This window comes from Poeciliopsis prolifica, unplaced genomic scaffold (assembly GCF_027474105.1).
Source record: "Poeciliopsis prolifica strain line A6 unplaced genomic scaffold, Auburn_PproV2 SCAFFOLD034, whole genome shotgun sequence".
Lineage (NCBI taxonomy): Eukaryota > Metazoa > Chordata > Actinopteri > Cyprinodontiformes > Poeciliidae > Poeciliopsis > Poeciliopsis prolifica.
The window spans coordinates 755,548-769,110 of record NW_026562409.1 but is presented as its reverse complement, the minus strand read 5'-3'; the positions used below and the strand labels follow the sequence as shown (position 1 = coordinate 769,110).

General features: G+C 43.5%; 1 protein-coding gene across 1 annotated transcript; it reads left to right on the top strand.

The window, feature by feature from the left end:
• Positions 1-10,649: 10,649 nt before the first annotated feature.
• On the top strand, positions 10,650-13,361 carry LOC129373774 (keratin, type I cytoskeletal 13-like). Its single transcript, XM_055051855.1, has 7 exons — positions 10,650-11,104; positions 11,220-11,302; positions 11,409-11,565; positions 11,645-11,806; positions 11,921-12,046; positions 12,123-12,346; positions 13,126-13,361. The coding sequence occupies exons 1-7, from the start codon at positions 10,706-10,708 to the stop codon at positions 13,271-13,273; spliced, it is 1,299 nt and encodes a 432-aa protein (XP_054907830.1). The 5' UTR covers positions 10,650-10,705; the 3' UTR covers positions 13,274-13,361.
• Positions 13,362-13,563: the final 202 nt, after the last annotated feature.

Here is a 13,563-nt window from a genome sequence, read left to right as displayed (position 1 = left end):
GCCTTTATGAAAGACCTTTTATCTAAAGGTTATGCCAAAAAAGTGCCAACCACAGACTTGGGGCGCAATGATGGAAAGGTTTGGTATATCCCTCACCATGGGGTGTACCATCCTACCAAAGGAAAGTTTTCGGGTCGTCTTTGACTGTGCTGCATCATTCCAGGGCTTTTCTCTCAATGCACAGCTCCTGAGTGGTCCCGATTTAACAAATAGCCTGGTTGGAGTGCTGACGAGGTTCAGAAAAGAGCCTGTCGTTTTGACGTCTGATATTGAAGCCATGTTCCATCAAGTGCGTGTGCCAGAGAAAGATGCTGACCTGTTGAGGTTTCTCTGGTGGCCTGATGGTGATCTCAATCAGAGCATGCAGGAGTACCGCATGAGCGTTCACTTATTTGGAGCAACATCATCTCCGAGTTGTGCTAACTATGCCTTGCGGAAATGTGCAGAAGACAACAATGCAGATTTCAGCCAGCAGGTGATTGATACCATTCTGTATAATTTCTATGTGGATGACTGCCTTGTTTCAATAGGCACTGAAGAGGAAGCCATATCTCTTTACTCAGACCTCAAACTCATCTGCGCCAAAGGTGGTTTCCACTTAACAAAGTGGATAAGTAATAGCCGTAGCGTCTTGGCAGTAATACCTGAGGAGGAAAGAGCCAATGAGTTAAAAACTTAGATCTGGATTGTGACATCTTGCCTGTTGAACGAGCATTGGGAGTATGGTGGTGTCTGCAGTCAGATGCGTTTAAGTTCTGCATATCCATCCCAAACAGACCATTGACCCGAAGAGGGATCCTTTCCACTGTTAGCACCTTTTATGACCCTCTGGGATTCGTAGCTCCTGTCATTTTTGTAGCTAAAAGAATCCTTCAAGACCTGTGTCAGAAGGGAATAGGATGGGATGATGTTATTCCATCAGTGGTTGCTCAAGAGTGGAAAAGTTGGATGGAAGAATTGCATCTGTTGGACAGCATCAGCATCAAAAGATGTTTGAAATCTGCTGATTTTGGGAAAGCGATCACTGCTCAATTACACCATTTCGCAGATGCGAGTGAGAAGGGCTATGGTGCTGTTACCTACCTGTTATTGCAGAACAGTTTCTCCCAAATGCACAGTTCCTTCATAATGGGGAAGTCCAGGGTAGCACCCCTTAAAACCAGTCACGATTCCTCGTATGGAATTGACTGCGGCTGTGTTGGCAGTTCGCATGGACATACTGTGGAAAAGAGAACTAAGGCTACCTCTCCTAGATTCAGTGTTTTGGACAGACAGCACCTCTGTATTGAAATATCTCAATAACAAGACTTCCAGGTTCCGTGTTTTTGTGGCAAACCGAGTGTCAGAGATTCTCAGCGCTTCTGGTGTCTCCCAATGGAGATATGTGGACACAAAAAATAATCCTGCAGACATTGCTTCCAGGGGCATGAAGGTAGAGCCTTTTCTACATGACACTACATGGTTATCTGGTCCTGCATTTCTTACACAGCCAGAGACAGATTGGCCTGTAAACCCAGAGAACTTACAGGAACTTCCACATGAAGACCCTGAAGTTAAAGTATCTGCTTCTGTCGGTGTGTTCCCCAGACAAGATGACGATCATCCTCTGACCTTTTTGATTCGTCGTGCTTCATCGTGGACTCGTCTTGTCAGAGTGATGGGTTGGATTTTGAGATTTAAAACATTGCTTTTGCATCACAAAAGAGAAAAGACATATTTTCCATCTGCATCTGAAACAACCCAGTCTGAAGCTGCTCATCATAGGGTTGAGCTACATACTGGCTTTCTTTCATTGGGAGAGATTGAGGATGCTGAGATGCAGATAATCAAGTTCTGCCAGAAGGAAAAATATTCTGAAGAGATCTCCTGTCTCCAAAAGGGAGAGAATGTTAAACGAAGCAGTCACATATATAAGTTAAATCCTGTGCTGGTGGATGATGTGCTGCGTGTTGGAGGACGTCTCAGTAAGGCTGCCATGTCTGAAGATTCTAAACATCCTATCATTGTAGCTAAAGATCTTCACATTGCTTATCTTATTCTCCAATATATTCATAAAGAGGTGGGTCATGGAGGTAGGAACTTCATGCTGTCAAAGCTTCATCAGAAATATTGGATTCCTGGTGCTGGTACATTGATTAGAAAGATCATGTCAAGGTGTGTGATCTGCAGACGGCTTTGTGGAGCTGCAGGCCAGCAACAAATGGCTGACTTGCCTGAAAGCAGAGTGACCCCTGAGAAACCCCCCTTTAGTTTTGTTGGAGTAGATTATTTTGGTCCATTTGAAGTGAAGCGTGGAAGAAGTCTTGTGAAGAAATATGGAGTTATCTTCACATGTTTGGCGATAAGAGCAGTACACATCGAGGTTGCTTCATCTCTCGACACAGACTCTTTTATTAACGCCTTACGACGTTTCATTGCAAGGAGAGGCCAAGTACAAGAACTGCGGTCCGATAATGGTACCAACCTTGTGGCTGCAGAGCGAGAACTGAGACGAGCTATTGAAAATTGGAATCAGGAAAAGATCTCTGATATGTTGTCGCTGAAGGGAGTGAAATGGATCTTCAATCCTCCAACTGGGTCGCACCATGGTGGAGCATGGGAGAGATTGATTCGTTCCATCAGAAAGGTTCTTACTTCCACTTTGCAAATACAGCATTTGGACGAGGAAGGTCTGCAAACTGTTCTTTGTGAAGTGGAGTCAATCCTCAATAGTAGACCTATTACATTGGAATCCACCGATCCAAATGATCTGGAAGCTCTAACACCGAACCATCTTCTCCTACTCAAATCTAACCCAAGTTTTCCACCAGGTTTATTCCAGAAAGAGGATGTTTATGCAAGGAAACGATGGAGACAGGTCCAATACATATCTGATCTGTTCTGGAAAAGATGGATTAAAGAATATCTGCCTCAACTTCAACAGCGCCAAAAGTGGATGAAGATTAGACGCAACTTTGTTGCTGGAGATGTGGTTCTTATAATGGATGACTCTGCACCTCGTGGTTCCTGGATCATCGGCAGAATCACAAAAACTGTGCCAGACAAAATGGACTTGTACGTCAGGTCTGGATTAAGACTCCAACCAGCCACTTATGCAGACCCATCACAAAGATATGCCTTCTTCAGGAGACTTCCGACCAATGAAGACAATGCATTCGACCGACCTCTTGACATGACCTTTTGACTTGACTTTACCACAACTAGATGTACATCGCAGACTGACTATATTTAGGCTAAGTGCTGGTAACCTCTGGCCTATGACTGACCGATTGACTATGGATGGACTATTTTGTAAAAAAAAAAAAAAAAAGGGAAAAAGACTGTTTTGACTATTGAAAATGACTTTCATGGACTATTTGAATGTAATGTCTCAATGTGAGTTTTGATGTCGTGTATATCTTAGGTAATGGTGTTGAATGAGTAATTATTACTGTGTAATGATGTAATAATTAGGGGCTGGAATGTTGTGGACAGGTGTAGTGAGGATCACGTGATGTTGTTGGTGATTATAGATCAGCTGTTGCTCACCTGGGTGATCTTAGTGTGGGTGATGGGGGAAGGTTTACTTTTTGCTGACCGCATCCATTTAGCACATTTTGTCTTTATTCACTGTTTTTTCTACGGATCCGTTTTTATGCTGTGTGGACACTGTGAAGTTTTGGATATTTACAAAATAAATAAACTTAAATGCAACTTGGATTGCTCTTTTGATCAGCTGGCGCGTCAACAAAGATTCCCCTATTCAGCCGCTCGGCGACCTGGTTTGGCAGTCGCTAATACCAATTGAGGACCAGAGGTCAGAGGTCAATTAGGATACACACCTCACTAACCGGACCGGACATTAACGAGACAAGTGGGCTGGAGTTGGGTCATTTCTTCTTTCTTTGAAGAGTTTTTGCGGCTCGTATTTTTGACAGTAGGCAGGAAAGAGGGCAAGGAGAGGGCAAGACATGCGGCAAAGGTCACCGGGACTGGGAGTTGAACTCGTGACGTCCGTGTGTTAATGTGGTGTGTGCTAACCTGGGGCGTGCTAACGTGGTACGTGTTAACGTGCTGGATGCTAACATGGTGCGTGCTAACGTGATGCATGCTAACGTGGTGGATACTAACGTGGTCGTGCTAACGTAATGCGTGCTAACGTGGTGCGTGCTAACGTGGTGCGTGTTAACGTGGTGGATGCTAACGTGGTGCGTGCTAACGTGGTGCGTGTTAACCTGGGGCGTGCTAACATGGTGCGTGCTAACCTGGGGTGTGCTAACGTGGTGCGTGCTAACCTGGGGTGTGCTAACGTGGTGCGTGCTAACGTGCTGGATGCTAACGTGGTGCGTGCTAATATGATGCATGCTAACGTGGTGCGTGCTAACATGATGCGTGCTAACGTGGTGCGTGCTAATGTGATGTGTGCTAACGTGATGCGTGCTAACGTGGTGCGTGCTAACCCCTGCACCACCACAGCATGGAGCCTCCAGGACAACGTTTGAGCTCCACTGATCTAGAACAACCTCTTGCCGGGTCCAGCTGCAGTTTTTTGTGTTTCTGTCAGTTTTGTCCATAGGCTGAACGTTTTCCCTTTTCTTTATCAGGGAACAAGAAAAGGGAAAATCAACAAAAGTTTGATTTTCATCGGATTTAAGCCTAGGCTTTGACTAGGCTGTTCTAACACAGGGCTATGAAAACATTGCATATCTTGTTCTTGCTCTCTGTGTCTCAGCTGTTCAGTTCTCCTCTCTGCTGCTAAGAGCTGAGGTGAGTCATATGAACAGCATCTGTTAATTAAATCTGTTGAATGAGCTTTTATGATGTTCATGAAGAGAAATGAAATCCTTTGTGCATCTGAAGAGTGTTGCAGTTAAACACTCCAAACGGAGGAAAAAACAGACTCTGCTGAAGCAGAAGGAGCGATCACTGACAGCACACCGGATTAACTTTATGCTCACAAACAACTAACCCATCACCTTGGTGGTCTGGCTGTCAACTCCCTGCTGTGTTATAAATCTCTTCTTCCTTTAGATTCAACATTTGTGGTGCAGGAGGACAAATCCATCTTCTTCTTCTGTTTATTTCCACAGCGTTCCCATGGTTCCCATCAGAGGCCGGCAGCGCTAACAGTTATCTTATTTCTGCTAACACGCTACATCCACATGGTATTAGCGAGAGCTAATGCTAAAGTCCTAAAGCTAGGTGCAAACCTGATAAGAGCATGAAAATAAACTTCTAAATACAGTCAATAACCAAAACTACACTGCAGATGTTTTTAAAATTAGAACTTTACAATTTATATGAAAAATGTATTTAAGGGATGATAAGAGCGCTTAACACTTTCAATGTTACCAAAGGCACTAAGCACAAAATTAGCTTCACTATTAGCGCATTAGCAGAAGTATCATAATTCAGTGGATCCAGTGGCGATTACAGCCACCAATAAAACACATCAATCTGTAAATGCAGGAGATGTCCTTGGAAACACTTCTAACTACCGAATATTTCAAATACCAAGTAAACCTTAACATGCAATAGTACAGTGGACATCATTATTTCTTCTTATGGGGTTCAGCTGTTTTAATCACCAGCCAATAGGGTGCCAGGTTCCATCGACACCATTAATCGCTCACACATCCAATATGGCGACATTCAGAGTTGAGACATCATACTGTTTCACTGTGAAATAATAACCTGCATCGTCTGCATACAGTTTGACTCTCATTCCTCCTCATCGCCTCGCTGCTTTTCCCGAACCCTGAAACAAAAACATTGAAACTAAATAAACCATCAAAATTAATTTCCTGATGTTTCCCTGAACTGCAGCTCAGAGTTTCTGCTTCACAGGAAGTGAAACAAGCTCATAAATCTGTTTGCTCATCAAAGTAAGAAGTGACAGCTGAGTAACAGTCTCATCCAGTTTATGAGGCCGAGTTATGAAACATGAAGTTTTGAGGAATGCAGGAGCTACACCCTGAAGAGGAGGAGCAGGGACACTGACGACTGACTGATGACTGACTGATCCTTGGTTTTGTGTTTGATTTGCAGGTTTTATCTCAGACTTGATCTAAAAAGTCAAACTCCTTCTGTGTTTGCTGAGACAGAAAACCTGAGTCCTCTGACTCTTCAGGATTTGTTGTTTCTGAAAAAGATAAAGATTCAAGTTACACTTAAAGTCACAAAGACAAAGATTGGAGTTATTCTGTAACTAAACTTCAATATTTATATAATAAATATAAATATATATATTCTGTTAACTTTGGGTTGATTTAGACTCCCAGCACCTGATCTCACATTCCTTCCAGAAACAGGAAGCGTCCAGAGACGTCTCCATTACTTCAGCCCTGATGTTCAGCTTTTACTGTGAAAGGAACTGCATGACCACTTCCCTCCAACATCCGGGAATGTCCAAACTTTTTGCATCAAGGGCCAAAATGCCAAAGTGGAAAGTATTCAGGGGCCAAAATTGTCTTTTTCCCCAAAATAAAGATTCAAAAATACATTTATTTTTCTTTATTGTTTCGGTACAAAAATAAATAAAACATAATCTTTAATTGTTGAAGGGTTGGATAAACATTGAACATTGAAACAAATCATAAAACAGAATAAATAATGATGCTTTTATCTCTGACTCCAAGTGCCTGGTTTCTGCAGCTTATTGTTGCTTCATGTTTGGTTTGTCTGCAGAGCTGAGTGACATGTTGCTGTGATGACACGCCTGAGGAAAGGTGGCTCCTCCCCGCTGCCTGCAGGCTCCCATCTGGTCACAGCTGCACCGCTGCGTCTGTTCAGACTTGTTCAGAATGCAAAACTCCTGCATGCAAATGAGAAATCATAAAACAGGAGCGAGCGCTGACTCTGTTTCATTCTGATTTTAAGATTTTTATTTCAGTTTAATCTGCGTACGATTCTTGCTCAGTTCAGGTTTGAGTTGGTTTCCTCTCATCTCCGGCTAAATTCATAAAATAAACCTTATTTGATCACATATGAAATACAAATGTTAAGTTTTAATCCCACCAATAATTATCAATCTTTCTTTGTTAAGAAAATATTAAGAGCAAAAACACATATCTAAATATTTTTTTAGTTTTTATTTGAGTTAACTTTAAAGAACTTCTTAACTTGTCTGGAGTTCAGGAAGCAAATCCTGATTTGAGCTGAGAATTTTTAATAACTTCTTGTTTTCATGTTTAACTTTGTGTAAATCTACAGGCTCCGTCTTGTTCGCCTGATTTCCTCCAGGTTATTCAGCTTGAAATCAATCAGAGATTTTCGTAAAGCAAATTAAATTCATGAAAACAATAAAAGTTGATTTTTCCTTCTGGTGAATTTTCTGCTGCAGAAATTTGGATCAAGAAGCAGCAAAATAAATCACTAAAGAGTAGAAAGTTTGAGAGAATCATAATCTGAGCACAGATTGGGTTGAAAGAGCTGCTGTCAGGAACCAGGCAGGAAAGATAAAACCCATCAGTGTCACAGAAACCGGTTCTGCTGGATCCAAACTCATCAGCCAATCAGGAACCAGAGTCTGGCACTGCGCCGCAACAACAAAAACCTTCACACTTTTAAACATTCCCATTGAATTCGGCTCTTTCTGCAGCGCAGACCCACAACAGCTGCTAAAGAATCACCAAACTAAGTTACTGTTTGGCTCGTATGGAGGCTGAACCCGTGTTCATTATGGTTTTGGCACAGAGGTCTTCCATACTCACAGAGCTGGAGCTCAGCAAACAGAAAGAAACCAGAAATTTTTAACCTGATGCTCATTTTACACTTTACAAATGATTTTGTGAAGCCAAAAGATTAATTATGACTCCTGAGATGTGTGTGTGTGTGTGTGTGTGTGTGTGTGTGTGTGTGTGTGTGTGTGTGTGTGTGTGTGTGTGTGTGTGTGTGTGTGTAAAATAGAAATAGTGCTAGCAGGAGATTTAGCTCATAGTCTTTATTCAAAGACTAAATAGAAATCCTTCAACCACTAAACTCTGACACCTCCATTTGGTTTTAGTTCTGGTCCGGTAGACGCTACTGGACCAGAACTGCAGCATCTGCTCCATCAGGAGGGAAACAGCTGATAACAATGTTTCTCCCACTCTGGAATCCATCCCTTTAAATGTTGACTTAAGCAGCAGCTTTCAGTTCACTGACATGTGGAACTACTTAATATTTTACCTCTAAATTTGATTAAAAACCCCAAAGGAAGCAGAAAACCATCCCGACTTGGTCTTCCGGAGGATCCTCCTGAACGTTCAGGGACTCAGCGGCTCGGATGAACCGCGGCGCTCCGTGTCCAAAGCCCGGGTGTTTTCCATGTTCCCAGCAGTTTCCCCTGCAGGCTGGGAGCAGCACTTCAGATGATGGGAACATATTCAGTTACACCCAAACCGCTGAAAAACATTTCTGAAGAAATCATTAAAAGAGCAGGAGAGCAACGGCTCGTTTGACTTGTGTGGGAACGAGTTCTGACAGAAACCTCTGACTGCTGCCAAACTTCATTAAATCTGTCAATTTAACGTTTTAGGCCTGAAACTGGAGGAGCTGTGGATCATTAGCTGATTTTTGGATCATTAACAGATCCTGTCCTCTGAACAGTGAAATCTTCTTCTACAGGCTATTTGGATGATCCAACTAATTGCTGACGATTACATTTATCCTGAAGGAAGAACATGTTAAATTATTGCTTGGAAAGCATTCAGACAGAAAAAACAATCCGTTATTCAACTTCATGAAAGAGTGAGCCAGCAGCTTCGACAGCCCACATCATCACCCCTCCACCACCATGCTGGACAGCAGAATGAGTCATGACTCCAAATGGTTTGGAGATGACCTTATGACCTTCCAGTTTGTTGCTGTTTCTCTCCCATGTCGACTGGAACGGGTCTCAGGAAGCCAGAGTGACGCCATCAACCAGGAAGGCATTCTGGTTGTGGTTGATGTTTTATGGATTATTCTGGATTAGAGGATTGAAGCTGAACTCTGTGTTTTCTCTGCGTGGATCAGCAGCTCGACTGAAGCCGAGTTAAAGTGGATCACAGTTTAAACTAACATAAAGCTTTAAGTCTCACTGCAAGCAGCCTGCAGCAACTGATAGCAAAGACATGATAAAGGTAAATCATTAAAGTTCGGACGCTAATTAGCAATAAATGCTAATTACCAATAAATGCTAATTGTAATGAATGTTATTCATTCATTTATAAATGTCAGTTTCAAACAAAAATATTTAGTTAAAAGTTGATAAAATATTTAGCTGTGAGTTTGCTCAGCAAACTACATATTTAGCTCCAAATTATTTAGTTTGATGCTAAGAATTTAGCTCAGAGCTAAATATTTTTGCTTGCTAACTAAATATTTAGCTTAGAGCTAATTACTTAACTCTAAGCTAAATATTTTAGCAACCTAAATATTTAGGTTGAAACTGACATTTATGATCGAATGAATGAATAAAGTGGTGAAAACAGGTGGAAATCAAAATGTCTGACAGTTTGACACATTTTCCTGGAAGCATTTAGCAGCTTTTTATCTTTTGCTCTTGCAGGTCTTCTGACCGCCGTCCAGCAGCCGGTCTCTTCTCTCTGACTCTGATTAGCTGAAATGGCGCCATCTATAGCCTTGGAGGGGAGGGGCGGGCCAAGGAGGACTGAAGGATTTCACAGCCCAAAGACTGTCACTAAAATCAACTGATGAGCCATGTTATTCCTTTTTCTGTTGTTAATGGATAATTTAAGCATGAGCTGTCCCACCCGTGTGTGTCGGTTTACACCAGTGGAGCCCAAAGTGGGTCCTGGAGGTCCAGCATCCTGCATGTTTCAGTTCTCTCCCTCGCGGTACCAACAACCTTTTCAGCAAGTCAATGTTCTTCTAATGAGCCTCATTGGAGCCAGGTGTGTAAAACCAGGGAGACTAAAGCATGCAGGACGCCGGCCCTCAGGGACCCACTGTGGGCTCCACCGGTGTAGACGGTCAGTCCTCTCCTGGACAGAAGGACAAACTGAACAGTTTTATTTTCTGCTCATACTGAGATGCTCAAATTTACTTCATAAATTTACTGCATTTTCCCAGAATTTATTTCCCCCCGGGTCAAAACACGACAATCAAAACTAAACCCCCATTTTTTTCTCCTATGACAGACTAAATAACACAAATTGTCAATGTTTGACTGTAACTTTTCAAACGTGGCTTTATGAAGTTGTAGAAAAAAGCAGCAGAAGCGACAGATCAGAACATCTTCAGAGATGTTTTAAAGCTGCACCTGTCCCACCTGGACCAAAGCAGAAACTGCGCGGCTCCGTGGAGCGGATAATCTCTGGTCCTTTGTTTCTACCTGACAGGAGAACATCCAGCTGCTCCTCTGCTGTTTATGGAGGATTAAAGCTGACAGAAGTGGCCCAACCAGAGGGTTCATCTCTAATCACTCTGGCATACGGTCACTCCTTTCTTTCCAGCTGCGCCTCTTCATTCCTGGAGTGGTTTGAGGTTAATGTTTTCCGTGTCTGAACTGGTTTTTGCCTTTCATGTGAAATGAAAGTTGGCATGTTCTGATTCTAATAATTGTTGGCTCCTGCATGTCTCCGACACACCTAAGGACAGGTGTCTCCTCCCTGCTAGATTCCAGCTGTCCATCCTCCTCCTCCTCCAAAAGGCATCTAGAATATAAAACCCTGCTGCTCCCTCTCGTCTCCACTCTCTCCTCTGCAGCTGACGCTCCAGCACCTCCTCAACATCCATCACCATGAATAGCTTTTCCTCCAGATCCCTGGGTGGTTTCATGTCCGGCGGCGGGTACGGTGGCCTCAGGATGTCCTCAGGCTCCTCTGCCATGTCCATGTACAGCGGCGGCCGCGGCGGCGGAGCCGGCGGCGGTGGAGCCGGCAGCTACAGCTTTAGCTTCAGTGGCGGCGCCGGTGGTGGAGCAGGTGGTGGTGATAGCATGAACATCTCTGTCAACGAAAAGGCCACCATGCAGAACCTGAACGACCGGCTGGCCTCCTACCTGGAGAAGGTCCGCAGCCTGGAGGCGGCCAACGCCGAGCTGGAGAAGAAGATCCGGGAGTTCCTGGACAAGAAGACCTCACCGTCCGCCAGAGACTACAGCGCCTACTATGCCACCATCGCAGATCTGCAGGGAAAGGTAGGATGAGTGATACTGCAACTAACCACCTGACTGCAGGTGAAGAAGGTGAAGATGAAGATCTTCATCTGATTTGGGTTAAAACCTCGTGTAACTGGACCTTCCTGCCCCTCAGATCCAGAGAGCCACTGTAGACAACGGTGGGATCTACCTCGCCATCGACAACGCCAAGCTGGCCTCTGATGACTTCAGGATGAAGTAAGTTCACCGAGTTCAGGCTGAAACTGCTCTAACCAGACCACCAGCATCACACCTGTTCCTGCTTGAAACCGGTCCAGAAACTCTGTCTTAACATCCCGTCCAGGTATGAGAACGAGATGAACATGCGACAGTCGGTGGAGGCCGACATCGCTGGGCTCAAGAGGCTCCTGGACGAGCTGACCCTGGCCAGGTCTGACCTGGAGATGCAGATCGAAGGCCTGAGGGAGGAGCTGATCTTCCTGAAGAAGAACCACGAGGAGGTGAGTGGACTTTGGACTTTGGTGGAGCGAGTCTGAGTGACTCTGGACGGCTTCATGCAGCTGCAAATGCTGTCTGCAGGATCTGCTGGCTTCCAGATCGCAGATGAGCGGCCAGGTGAACGTGGAGGTGGACGCAGCTCCAGGACAAGACCTGAACAAGATCATGGAGGAAATGAGGGAGCACTACGAGTCCGTCGCCGCCAAGAACCGCAAAGACCTGGAGGCCTGGTTCCAGAACAAGGTGAGGAGTCTGGTGCTCTTCTCAACATGCATTCCTCTTCTTCTGAGATTCTCTGCAAGTAGCGCCACCATGAGGCTGATTCTACATTGTTCTTGATGTTTTTCCTACATACAGACAGAAGGGCTGAACAAAGAAGTTGCTGTCAACACAGAAACGATGCAGGTTTCCAAGTCAGAGCTCACAGAGCTCAAACGGACGCTGCAGGCCCTGGAGATCGAGCTGCAGTCACAACTCAGCATGGTGGGTGCAGCAACCGCCATGTATCGTCAAACCACAACAAACGTCAATTCAACCGTCTCCCTTCTATCCCCAACAGAAAGCCGGGCTGGAAGGCACGCTGGCGGAAACCCAGAACCGCTACGCCATGCGACTGGAGGGCTTCCAGAACCAGGTGTCGTCTCTGGAGGGGCAGCTGGTTCAGCTCAGGGCCGACCTGGAGCGGCAGAGGCAGGACTACCAGATGCTGCTGGACATGAAGACCCGCCTGGAGATGGAGATCGCAGAATACCGCCGCCTGCTGGACGGAGAGGGAGGCGGCAGGTGAGACATGTTCACCTGGAGGACAATCCTCCAAAACCGACATACAGACAGGAAATATCAGTGAAATCTAATCAGACGGTTCTGAAAACCAAATAAATGCAGAAATAAACTCACATTCACTTCATAAACAACCTAAAGAGCGCAGAGAGACACCAGCATGTCATCTGCATGAATGAACTGAACTGGAGTCACTATCATAAATCACAATCTGAACTCACTTCCTGAACTAAACCGTGCATTTCTACATTGCTTTGGATATTGTCTCAAAATTTCTTAGTAACAATTTTTATAGATTTATATCTTTTGTTGATTTATTTGCTTCTCGAAGAAATTTAGTTTTTTGTTTTAAGTAAAAAAGATTAAATTTCTCACATGAGTCACATAAAAATCCTTGTATTAAAATACAAACATTTGTTTTAAAAATGTTTAATTTCTTTTCAGAATTATATAAAAATAGTCCTGCAAACCCAGTCAAGATTCTTCAATAATATATATTTTTTTATTTTAAATGTAAATTTGTTTTCTCTGAATATAAAAAAACAAAACTACATTTTTTGGGGGTGGGAAGGTCAGAATTATTTCAAACCTAAAAGTCAAAAATGTTTTTTTATATTAAGGTTTTTTTGTTTAGAATTTTTTCATTCAAAATTTGAAGTGACATATAAATTTCTCAACATTTTGTTTTGAATCTTTTGGATCGAATATTTGAAAAAAACTAATTTAGCTCTGATTAGTTTAGAAATGAATTAAATATATTTGTCTGTGCTTAATGTTTGCAGCGTCTCGTCCTCCAAGGCCTCCTCCACCTCGGCCTCCACCTCCAACTCCTCCTCCTCCACCACCACCACCAAAACCAGGTATGTGGTTGTAGAGGAGGTGTTGGTGGATGGAAAGGTGGTGAGCACCTCCACCCAGGACGCCAAGTGAGCCAGAGACAGCGCCCCCTGCTGCGGAAATGGAAACAACTCAATTCTGCTGAGGCGCTTTAAAAATAAAATCAATTTGAAAAAATCCAGCTTGTTGTGTCTGTAATTCCTCGAATGACCACCAGGAGAAGAATCAGGATTGTAAGAAAAATACAATTTTATTAATGACCAAATATTTCTTTAAAGGAGCAAAACAGTTTCATTAATAAGAAAATGGTAAATTATTTTCCATTTTTCCTTTGAGATTGATTAACTTTAATTCAAATAAAATCATAGATGCATAAATTATGG